The sequence below is a fragment of the Vespa crabro genome, chromosome 17 (assembly GCF_910589235.1).
Source record: "Vespa crabro chromosome 17, iyVesCrab1.2, whole genome shotgun sequence".
NCBI classification, from domain to species: domain Eukaryota; kingdom Metazoa; phylum Arthropoda; class Insecta; order Hymenoptera; family Vespidae; genus Vespa; species Vespa crabro.
The window spans coordinates 4,943,785-4,955,807 of record NC_060971.1 but is presented as its reverse complement, the minus strand read 5'-3'; the positions used below and the strand labels follow the sequence as shown (position 1 = coordinate 4,955,807).

Genomic DNA, 12,023 nt, shown 5'->3' with positions numbered 1-12,023 from the left:
TAAACATACAAATATATATACTTAAATATTATAGTAAAAATATATTTTTTAATGTCATAGTTTTAATCATTTATGAACAAAATGTTGATGTAATCTATAAGAAAATGTACAACTCTCTTAATATACACCAAAGGGCAATGACTAATAAATATAATAGAATTGTTATGAAACAATTCCATTCCAAATATTGTATGAAGAATTTCATTTTTTTTTTTTTTTTATTATTAATTAAAACTAAGAATTTAATAAGACCAAATTAAATATTAATTGTAATACATTAATTAAACATGTACATGTACATATACATGTATAGGATAGATTATATAAAGTATTACAAATTGTTTACATTGGAACCATTACAGGACTTAAATATTGCTTTGTATCCATAACTACATAAATGATTTATTTATTTAATGGAAAATAACTTTAAATTCATACCTATAGTAATTTGATAAAAACAATTTGTGAAACTTTATGCATATCTCTCTTTATATGTATGTGCATATATACATGTACATAATATATATAATTATTTTTATAATAGGTTATTAATTGACTGTGCAACTTTGCGCCGATAATTCTTGATTTTAACAATTTCTTTAAAAATTAAAAATAAATATAATTAATAGTTAGTATAAAAAGTGTAATAGGAATTTATTAATTAAATTTTAATTTAGATTAAAAATATTTCTATTTTTCTTTCTTTTCTTTTTACTATTACAAGTAGAACTTCAAAAAAAAATAAGTTATTTATATCTTATAAATTGTTTCACAATTTTTGTGGCAAATTATTGGAATTAAAATGAAATACAATTACATATTATAAAAAATGTGTATGTAAAATGCTTACAATTATATGTATAAGTGTTGTGATTGAATATAATAATTACATGAGACATGTGTGATTGTTATAATTCACAAAAATATATTTATGTTCGAATGTTAAATGAATAAATTTTAAACTTTTGATTTACGTTTTTCAACAAAATTTTATGCTATTTTTAGGTTCATAAAAAACCATTAATCATGTAATAAATTGGACAGCTTCTATGATATCTTTTTAGATAAAATGAATATTTTTTCTTTTTTACAAGAATTTAATTGAAGAATTAAAATATTAATTTGACATATGTATATATGTAAAAGAAAAGATATATGAGAGTATATGTAATGAAATTATATATAAATGAATTAATAAAAATATCATTTTTCATGATATATATAATATGCATTTTACAAATTGATTTTAATAATCAATAGGAGAATCATTATATAAGATGTAATTGAGATAATTTATATAATGTTATGTCACTGGTAAAATATCATTGTATAATATATTAAAATTTTCAATATATTTATATATATATATATATATAAATATATAAATATATAAATATATAAATATATAAATATATATATATATATATATATATAATAGATTATATATACACAGACATGACAGTTTAATAAGAAATTAATGAGACGATAATTTATAAAAATGTTTTAATGAGAAACTCTATAAATCAAATAACATTTAGTGGTATAAGAAATTTAACTAAATAATATAAAACTAACTAAAAAAATTAATTTGACTTTTAAAAGATTCCAATTGAATGAGCTAATCCAGCATAAATGTGTAAAGTTATCACTCCCATAATTAAAGTTGTAAGTGCTTTTACGACTAATGTTGACCAAGCACCAGCTAATAAAAGAGATGTTAAACAATCTAGAACAAGTGGCCTATACACCGTTAATAAAAGCATGCAAATAACAATAGGAACTAAGCTGCGTTTTAAATCATGTCTTGACCACAGCCATACAAGTGTAGCAGTAGTTATATGTTGTACCTAAAAAAGAGATGTATATAATGTATATTTTAAAAAGTTATTTAATATCATCTTTATTGCAGTAGACAAGTTAATTTCTTACCAAGTTAATATTAGACTCCAAACTTTTCTGTATATATTTCCAATCAAATTCTGCACCACGTGCACCAAACCATAACAATAGGAATCTTGTGAGAAGAACTTCTGCACCTGCCCAACCTATTCCTGCAGTTAATACTTTGGCATGACCTTTACCAGGAATACCATTAAGTACTAGGAGGATACCTACTAAATCTGCTAAATCTATAGAAGACTTCAGAAATTCCTACAAGTAAAACATATGATATCTATAATATATATATATATATATATATATGCAGATTTTTTTTGTAGTAATATTATAATATATAAAATTATAGATTACGATTTTATTGATAACTTAATAATTTTTATACGTACACCAAATAAATCAAAACCTTCCTCTCCAACACTATCTGCTGTAGGAAAGAAAGTAGCAAGTGCTAACATTTTTACCAATTGTGTAAAGATGTAAATACCTCCAGCTTGAATACATTTCCAAAAAGCACCATATTCCGACCTATAAATAATACATTGTATTAAAGATATTTTCATTTATAATATATCCTAAAATAACAATATATGCATATACATATATAGGTGTATATATATATATATATATATATACTTACAAACCAGAGTATTTATAGGTCATATAATATGGAACATATACTAATGCTAAACAATTACCAAAATGATATAGGGTCATTTTTTATAATAAGTTTTTACTAATTTATTTATTTATCATACAATAAAGAAACACGATTCCTTCACCAAATCATGATTGTAAGGTAACCTAATCAAAAGGTAACTTTATTTTTGTCAGGGTTACCACTGCACATCTTTGAGAAATTCAAGGTCATCGTACCAACATTTATTACACAAATTTTATAAATGCAAGTATCTGGGGTTTCATACATGTAAGATCTACTATCATTCTTATTTAATATGTAAAAAAAAATTTTCAATAAATATTAATTTGTTTAACATTTTAAATGTCCTTTGTTTTCCAGCTTATTTTCATTTACATACGCACCAATCAGTGACTAGAAAGACTACAATGTGAAGAATGACTCTACAAAATCATTAGAATTATTAGAATCATTAAAATCATTAAGATTTATTGCTGTTTGAATGTCACTCTTGGATTTTTTCAAATGTTATCGTTTCTTATCGGTAGAAAGTTTTAATCTAAAATATCTTAGACTACTATTTAGAAATTAAAATCTTCAGAGATAAATAGCGTTTGCATATCAAGGTTTATGAAGGTGAAAATTAAATTAGATCATAGATATTTTAAATTGGAAATATTATTTAATAATTTTTTTTAGTACATATATATTTATCTAATAATTTTCCAATTAATAATAAAATTAGGTAAAAGAAAAGAGTTCATTAAAACATCAAATATAATATTATTAACTATGGATCAAAATAATTTTAAATCTCTTAAACTTGGATTTATTGGAGGTGGTAATATGGCAATTGCTATTGGAGCAGGTCTCATTCGTAAAGGTAATATAAACAAACAAATAAATAAATATAGAAACAATATCTTTTAATAATCCTTTAGTAAATGAAAAACTTTTTTATATAGGTATCCTAGATCCTAAAAATGTTTGGGTGTCTGGACGTACTAAAAGAACACTTACTTTCTGGAAAGAACTTGGTGCTCAAGCAACATTTAAAAATGGGGAAGTTGTAGAAAAAAGCGATGTTATATTTTTATCAGTTAAACCACATATGCTCGATGATGCACTTGATGGAGTTGTAAAAACACTTAAAGGAAAAATTGATAATAAATTATATGTCTCTATACTTGTGGGAATGTCATTAGATACTTTGATAGAAGTAAATTGCAGTTATATTTAATTTTTTGTTCATATTTGAAATTATATTTATACATACTTAAATTTATATGATTAAAATGTTTTCAGAAACTTGCTATCGTTGATTCAAACCCTAGAGTGATCAGATCTATGCCAAATACACCTATAATGGTTGGAGAAGGTATCACAGGTATGCCGTTTTTGAAAAATACCTAACAAAAATTTTCATCGTACTATATTGACGTATTTAACAAATTTTAGTTTACTGTAGTAAAAACACAAATCAGGAGGATATAATTTTAATAGATACATTATTTTCGTTTCTTGGGATTAGTCAGAATGTCCCTGAATCTCTTATGAATGCGATTAGTGGTTTGTCAGGTTCTGGTCCTGCTTATGTAAGTAAAAACAATAAAAAAATGTATTATCATTAACAATAGATTTACAAGATTCTATTTTCAGGCATATCTCATTGTAGAAGCTTTAGCAGATGGTGCTGTGAAAATGGGAATGCCTAGACCAATGGCAACAAAATTTGCTGCTCAAGTACTTGTAGGAGCTGGTAAAATGGTAATAGAAACAGAACGACATCCAGGTCAATTAAAAGATGAAGTTTGTTCAGCTGGTGGAACTACTATCACTGGAGTTCATGCTATGGAACGTGGTCAAGTTAGGTACATTATTAAATGTATATAAATATATATATATATATGTATATAAATTCCATAATAATTTAAATACAAATTCATTCTATATTATTTTCACAGGGGATCTATGATGAATGCTGTTGAAGCTGCTGTTAATAAAGCTAATGAAATGAGTAGAATATTTAAAGCTTAATTTATTAATAGATTTTTAAATTTATTTTAATAATAGTTTATCACATATATAGAATTAAATTGTAGCAGTAAAATCAAAATAATCATAAATATATAATCTTAACTTAATCATATAAATAATAAATATAATATGAATAAGGTAAAAAGTAAATAATGTTACAATTTTCATCATAGAATAATTTTGATTTCATTTTGTTTACAATATTAATAAAGTTTACATATTTATTAAGATTGTATATGTCACAATTATTCTTTATATCATATTAAAGGGAGAATGATTTTATAAAAAAAAAAAATACCTATGTTTTTGCATATTCCACACAACGTGAAGGATCTGTAGGATAGTATTCTTGGCATTTAGTCATTAACCTTTTTACCGCTTGAATATATTTTCTTTGTTTTTCATCATTCATTACATGTGCTACATTTTTTGAAAAAATCTTTTCTCTACCAGTACGTGCGTGTATACCAACCATAGTTACACCAATAGGCCAAGGAGAATTTCCAATTGCCATTTGTAAATATGCATCACTAGCCTAAAATATGAAATTTTTTTAATAATGTCTTTAAAGCATACGTAATCTATTCAAAAAATATTATACATACCAGAATATAATTACGTTCAAGTAAATGTTTCACAATTTCGGTTAAACTATCTGTTATGTCCTCAGGAAGTGATTTATTTTTCAGCTTTCTGAGAAGTGGTTTTAAATATTCTCTTGTTTGAGCATAAGTTGCACTTGCCATTTTACCTTGTGTACTCATTTTTTCTTCAGATGTTCTACTATTTAACTGATTACCCCATACTTGTACTAGGAATTGGATAAATTGGATAATAACATTTATATCAAAGTCCCTATCACCTTTGTTTAATTTGTCAGACATTTTTTGTATATCTTCGTAAGTGGTACCTTCTTCAGGTACATTGACATCTCCTTTTACATTACGATCTTGTGATTTTGTGGATGTTAAAATTTCATTTAAATATGCTTGATCTACCTGTTCCATTGCTTCTTGGAAATCATTTCTAAAGCCCTTTAATATATATAATTTTATATATATATATATATAAAGAATATAATTTTTTTTTTTTACATTTCAAACTTATAGCAATAAAAAATAACTTTGTTGATATAACTCTTTATTACCTTATTTACTTCTGCTTCAAAAATCTCATGTTTTCTTAATCTTTTAAACGCTTCTTTTTCTGATTCTCCGAATAACAATATAGGTTCTCCTCGTTCTCTTAATCTTCGTATTACTTCTGGCCTAGGTAATGTTGATTGTTCTAAACTATTATCTTTTATTGATTCTTGTTGTTCTTGATTCACATCAGATTTAACAATATCGATACTAATATCATTAGTCTCATAATTTTCAATTTTATATTGAGACTCCAATTCTCCCCTTCTGAAGTATTTCTTATTTTGTTGCTAAATAAATGTCAATATTTATAAATAAAAAAGATTTTCAAATGGAGAAATAAAGAAAATATTATACTCACTAAAACATTACTTTCTTCTAATTGTTTCCGCTTTTTTAATATTTCTGCTTTTAAAATATTAAGACCACCACCAATTGACATTACTGAATTATTTCTTTTATCATATGACTATAGACACTTGTGCAATCTTAACCATATATATATATATATATATATATATATATACAATAATGACTATCTAGTTGCCTCAATCTATATAGGAATTTAATCGCTAGAGAAAGTAACTAGTGGTAAAACTGATAATTTACAAATAAAAACACGGTTGTCGGTATTTAATTTTTATTTCCAGTGATTGTTCCAGTGAGGAACTATATAAATATGACGTGCAAATACCTTCGATTAATAAAAATTGTACAGGTTTACTGTCAACAGGTTCTATCAGTGCATATGATAAGGATATAATTGTAAGATTTACTTTGTGCCAATTTTGTTATATTTTTTTTCTAAAAGAACTTTTTAATAATATTCAAAATGATCTGCGCCCGTGCATTGCATTTTGTATTTAAAATAGCTGAACGCAAAGAGACAATGAAATTTTATCGAGAAATTCTTGGAATGAAAGTAAGTTTATCATTTCATACGATTGCATCATTATGTTCTTCTATTGTTCTAATATTAATTTTGATTTAGGTATTGAGACATGAAGAATTCGCCGATGGATGTGAGGCTGCTTGTAATGGGTCAATTTATATTTTTTTTTATTAATTTTATTTTATTTATATAATCTCTATATATAAATAATTAATTATTTATGAACATTATTATAGTCCTTACGCAAATCGATGGAGTAAAACGATGATAGGATATGGACCGGAAGATAATCATTTTGTAGTTGAATTAACTTACAACTATGGAATTTCTCATTATGAAAGTGGAAATGATTTTCGTGGAATAACAATTCGTTCTAAAGAAGCAATCGATAGAGCAAAAAGCAGTGGATGGCCTGTTGTTGAAGAAGAAAATGGAAAATTTGTATTACAAGCACCAGGTGGTTACAAGTATTATATTATTAATGAACCACAACCTAAAGATAAAGGTAATGTTAATAATGACAATAAGATAGATTTATTTCTTTTTACAAATTACGCTTTATATTTATATTTTCTTGTGGATTTATAATTGAATTTTTTATCACAGATCCCGTACAGAAGGTAACATTATCCAGTTCGAATCTTAAAAGTACTATAGCTTATTGGAAAGATATTTTAGATATGAAGGTAATCGAACAGGAGGATAATAGAGTTTTGATGTGTTATGACAAAGATCAAGCTAAACTTGAATTTGTAGATATAGGTAACTATTTTTACATTTATTTAGAATTTCATTTGAAATGTAAGATGTTAGATCTCCTAATTTAAGTATTTTAATTAAATATATTAGGTACTAAGGTGGATCATGCAAAAGCATATGGTCGTATAGCATTTTCTGTACCGTTGGCTGAACAGCCAATAATACAGAAAAAGATAAAGGAAAGTGGAAACAAAATATTGACAGATTTGATAACTTTAGACACGCCAGGAAAAGTTTCAGTAAGAGTTATCATTCTTGCTGACCCAGTGAGTACATAAAATATTTCTATATATTGATATATTTGAGAACATATATATATATATTTTTTTTTTTAATTGTAGAAGATATAAATCTTCTTTAAACAATATGTTATATTACTACTAAGTTTTATTTCTTCTAGGATGATCACGAAATATGTTTCGTTGATGACGAAGGATTTCGTAAATTATCCGTTCCAGATTATCCAAGTGAAAAAATTCTGGATAAATACATTGCAAAATCGTCTGTTGGGAACGTTTTAAAAATATAAAAAATTAAGCAACAACTATTTTTATGTTGAACTATAATAATAATAATATATTATATATTATATATTATATATATATATATATATATATATATATATATATATATATATATATATATATATATATAGGGTAGATACTTCTGGGTTATTACTTTGTAAATATTAATGATTGTCTAATTTGGTAATGAATTATCAGTGCTTTCTATTAATATAAATTTTGTAATTTAGAAAAATAATATATTGATTTTTAATATTACTGATCATGTTATCAAAAAGCTCTTTGTATTCTTTTTCCCAAAATAATTCTGGAAATTGATAAAAAAAAATTGAGTCGAATATTTTTAACAATTCTATATAAATTTTATTTTCATATATATGTATATATATATATGTATATATATACATTGCTCAATTGCACAAATGCTTCATATTCATTAATATAAATACATCTTATTTTAAGTATAAAATATTTTTTAAATATTTATTTAAATGCAATGGTTATGTGATAATGATAAAATCATAAAATAAGAAAAGTTTATTTATTGCACTTTAAAGCTTCAAAATTCGTTTTGATTTATCTCGTGTCGTAACAACACATTTATCAACGTAGTATATATACTATGTACTATGTTGATACTGAATGGATGTGTCCGACAATCAGTTCGTTTAATGAGAAATCGTAGTTCACTGAATTATATATTATCTCTCTGGGGTCATAGATGACTTAATTTTTTCATTTTATTTACATATAATCATTGATTTGTAGAAATTCATTTCTTAATGCGAAGTATAATTTCAATAGACGCGCCACGCAGTTTATTTGAAAATACGAGAGGAACGAGACATATTTTTAATCGTTCCCGATTAAAATGATGTGGCTAAGGATATTTCTTCTACTCTTTATTTTGGGATTTATAGACATAGGTTAGTCTATATTTTTTGGAAATTTTTTATTAACAAAATCGTATATTATCTAATATAATTCTAAATGTAATTTGTGAAAAATAAGCGACCGTATATGTACAATTATTTTTCTTATTTACACAGAGTTTTATTCGTTGATTAATATTGCTTATCTCGGTGATATTTACTAATGTTCAATATTGATAGATAATCATTAATCACCTTACCTTATATTTTATCATATATTACATATTCTTTACAGGCTATACAAGTGCAAAAAGATTGTCGTCTTCATTACGCTTCGGCAATAGTCGTTCATCTTCAAGTCATCGAATATCTAAGCCTACATTATCCTCGAGTGGAGGATATTCTTCAAGGGGACACGTTTCAGCTTCGCCAAATCATGAACAAATTTCGTCGATAAATTCAAAACCATTAAATACTGGATATATGAGAGGTATATACACAAGAATAATCTATATGTTAATAGATAACATTGTTTTTTTTACAAATGACTTCGATAATATATACAAATTAAAAGGTCAAAATTTTCAAATCGCAGCTATATCTTACGTATTTACATTTGTAAACATTTTCTTGTTTATCAATAAATATAAAAAATAAATATTAATATTCTAGGAAGTGCAGTTCCACATCAACAATCAAATAAAGATATAAATACACCATTTTTACATGGCGAAGGAGGGGGAGCAACAAAGCCAAGTGAGTTACACTAATTTTATATATATATATATAAATAATGTTTTATTTTATTTTATTCTAAAAGACTTCATTTTTATTTCCTAGAAACTGACGTAAATCATCAGACGTCTAACATAGGCTTTAACGCGAACGCAAAACCACCATCACCTTATACTCCGTCAGCTCCAATTATACCAATTCATGACTCAAAGCCTCTTTTTTCGTCTGCACCATCTCAAGGTAATATATATTTGTATGTAGAAACGACAGAATACTTTGTTAAATTATAATAATTCAATATTTTATTTCTAAGCACCATCTTTTGGACACTCTGGTACACATGTTAATCAAGGATCTGGTATTCCTACACACCAATCTCCAATTGGATTTAAACCGGACGTATATCCTAACAATAATTCTCCAATTGGTTTTAAACCAAGCGTATATCCCAACAACAATTTTGGATCGCAACCTTCACATCCGCATAATCCTCCATATCCATCAGCTTCAATGCCTTATCCAAGTCAAACAATTCCTCATTCTAATCCTGGAAGTCCATTTATACCTCCGATGTCACAACAACCGTTTGGTGGTCATTCAATGAATTATCCGCAAGGACATGGTTCATTTCCTGTAACACATAATTATCCATTACAATCCGGTGTTCCACATTATCCAAATATGCAAACTAGTCACCCAATGAATAATCATTATGCACCTGGTGGTTATGCACCTGGTGGTTATGGATCTGGACCTGCTTTCTATCCTCAACAACAAGGACAATATCTTGCTCAGCCTGCAGCACAACCTTACATACCAGGACAAACGGTATTAATGGTTCCAGGCCAGCAAAGTAGTGGTAGAGGTTTTGGTGATATGATTAAGGAAGCTTTGGTATTTTCAACTATCAATGCTGGCGTAAATAGATTGATAAATCCTCATCAACATTATTACGAACCTAAACCAAGTGGTACCGAAGGTTCGACTGGTGGCAGTACTGGTACAACAACGCACATAACTTACAACAATCAATACTTTAACAATTATCCTGTCAATGGTACAAATGGAACAATGGATCCACAAAATATGGGTTCTCCGCCAAATCCAATGTATAATCCTACTGGATCGAATCCACAGCAAAATTCAGCTATACCGATAGCTAATAGCGGAATTTATTATCCACCATCTAATATCCCTGGTATATCGGATGGGAACAATGTTAGATCACCGAATCAATTAGGTGTAACAGGTGTTTCAACGGTTACAAAAAATGATACAAATTTGTACGTTCAAGGAAATGATTCTAATAAGCAAATAAATAATACAACCGCTAATACGGCTGATATTTATCAATATATTATTAGCGATAATGATCTGTATAAAATATCGGAAGATCTATTTGCCCAAGAGGAACACAATCTAACTAAATATATAATAATGAATTTGCAAGCTCGTTCGAACCCTGGTAACGTAACAGACGTCGCTGAAAGACAGTAATTACCTTTTATCTTTTTATATAATCATTTATATAACAACATAATTATTATATTACAATGATTTAGGTCGCATAATAAATGAAATTTTCTTTTCAGACTATTGTACGTACAATCAGATGCGTACAATATTTTAACGATCAAAGTTATTCGCATGTTGTACGAGAATTATGAACGTAACTCAAGTAAAAAAGAAAACAGAACTTTCGAAAAACGTATGGAGGAAAATATTTTCTTGGATGTTATTTTAAATACGAATGTTATGCACACAGCGATGAAATGGTTGTCATCACGTGGCTTCATTGATCCCGATGATTTTGAAAGAAAAGACATTCTACGTCACATTTGGTTCACCCAATTTCATGGCACTTCTTCAGGATTTGAACGTGTCTTTGCGTCAGAGGTTTATGGTGATACCGATATTTTAGGTGTCCAAGATTGGATCTATTTTAATCACGAAGAATCATCGAAAAATATCAATTATATGGGATACGTTGATAAAATGGATCTTGGAAACGTATGCATGAAAATAATTCGTTATATTATTATTATTATTATTATTAATCAAATGAATTCTTATTTTTTTTTTTTTCAATTTCAGAAAGCTTCACTAGTTAAATTAAATTTCAATATGAATGGTATCACCAGACCAAATGTCACGATATTCGTAGGTACAACACCGGAACTTGAAATGGCCTTATATACGATATGTTTCTATGCTAGACCAAATAATCTATGCCCAGTATCACTTGGTAATACTACGTTCAATATTTATACTCATGCCTTCAGATACTTTGGAAAGGATCTCATAGATCTCGCTCTACCAATAATTTAAATATATTTCAACTAATTAAGTAGATAAGGTATAAATAAATAAGATACAGAATTATATATAATAAATAAACAAAATATTAACAAAATATTAACAATTACAAATATTTGAAAAGACAAAAAATTAATTAATTTATTCTAAGAACTTCACGTTTTTTCTTATAAATTATAAATTAGATGAAAAACAAAAATTTTTCACTAA

The 12,023-nt window shown here is 26.5% G+C and overlaps 5 protein-coding genes across 6 annotated transcripts; 3 read left to right on the top strand and 2 right to left on the bottom strand.

Moving 5' to 3' along the window:
• Positions 1-1,488: 1,488 nt before the first annotated feature.
• LOC124430256 (transmembrane protein 147) lies at positions 1,489-2,678 on the bottom strand. Its single transcript, XM_046976553.1, has 4 exons — positions 2,537-2,678; positions 2,286-2,424; positions 1,930-2,151; positions 1,489-1,847 (listed from the first exon to the last, which is right to left on the bottom strand). Exons 1-4 carry the CDS (start codon positions 2,611-2,613, stop codon positions 1,596-1,598), a joined length of 690 nt encoding a protein of 229 aa, XP_046832509.1. The 5' UTR covers positions 2,614-2,678; the 3' UTR covers positions 1,489-1,595.
• A 6-nt stretch (positions 2,679-2,684) lies between these two features.
• Positions 2,685-4,668, top strand: LOC124430255 (pyrroline-5-carboxylate reductase 1, mitochondrial). The gene is made up of 8 exons (XM_046976552.1): positions 2,685-2,824; positions 2,918-3,172; positions 3,282-3,419; positions 3,502-3,755; positions 3,842-3,923; positions 3,995-4,131; positions 4,196-4,407; positions 4,501-4,668. Exons 3-8 carry the CDS (start codon positions 3,329-3,331, stop codon positions 4,571-4,573), a joined length of 849 nt encoding a protein of 282 aa, XP_046832508.1. The 5' UTR covers positions 2,685-2,824; positions 2,918-3,172; positions 3,282-3,328; the 3' UTR covers positions 4,574-4,668.
• A 149-nt stretch (positions 4,669-4,817) lies between these two features.
• Positions 4,818-6,227, bottom strand: LOC124430252 (pre-mRNA-splicing factor 18). Its single transcript, XM_046976545.1, has 4 exons — positions 6,077-6,227; positions 5,721-6,005; positions 5,179-5,607; positions 4,818-5,108 (listed from the first exon to the last, which is right to left on the bottom strand). The coding sequence occupies exons 1-4, from the start codon at positions 6,155-6,157 to the stop codon at positions 4,872-4,874; spliced, it is 1,032 nt and encodes a 343-aa protein (XP_046832501.1). The 5' UTR covers positions 6,158-6,227; the 3' UTR covers positions 4,818-4,871.
• A 125-nt stretch (positions 6,228-6,352) lies between these two features.
• On the top strand, positions 6,353-8,167 carry LOC124430254 (glyoxalase domain-containing protein 4). 2 transcript variants are annotated; one of them, XM_046976549.1, is made up of 6 exons: positions 6,353-6,637; positions 6,707-6,756; positions 6,844-7,112; positions 7,214-7,369; positions 7,457-7,632; positions 7,767-8,167. In XM_046976549.1, exons 1-6 carry the CDS (start codon positions 6,548-6,550, stop codon positions 7,893-7,895), a joined length of 870 nt encoding a protein of 289 aa, XP_046832505.1. In that variant the 5' UTR covers positions 6,353-6,547; the 3' UTR covers positions 7,896-8,167. The 2 variants fall into 2 exon arrangements, with proteins under 2 accessions (XP_046832505.1, XP_046832507.1); XM_046976551.1 differs by having other exon boundaries at positions 6,554-6,637; positions 6,707-6,749.
• Positions 8,168-8,423: 256 nt separating this feature from the next.
• Positions 8,424-11,910, top strand: LOC124430247 (AT-rich interactive domain-containing protein 1A-like). Its single transcript, XM_046976531.1, has 7 exons — positions 8,424-8,816; positions 9,058-9,252; positions 9,435-9,518; positions 9,603-9,737; positions 9,811-10,990; positions 11,090-11,507; positions 11,592-11,910. The coding sequence occupies exons 1-7, from the start codon at positions 8,762-8,764 to the stop codon at positions 11,823-11,825; spliced, it is 2,301 nt and encodes a 766-aa protein (XP_046832487.1). The 5' UTR covers positions 8,424-8,761; the 3' UTR covers positions 11,826-11,910.
• The last annotated feature ends 113 nt before the right edge of the window (positions 11,911-12,023 follow it).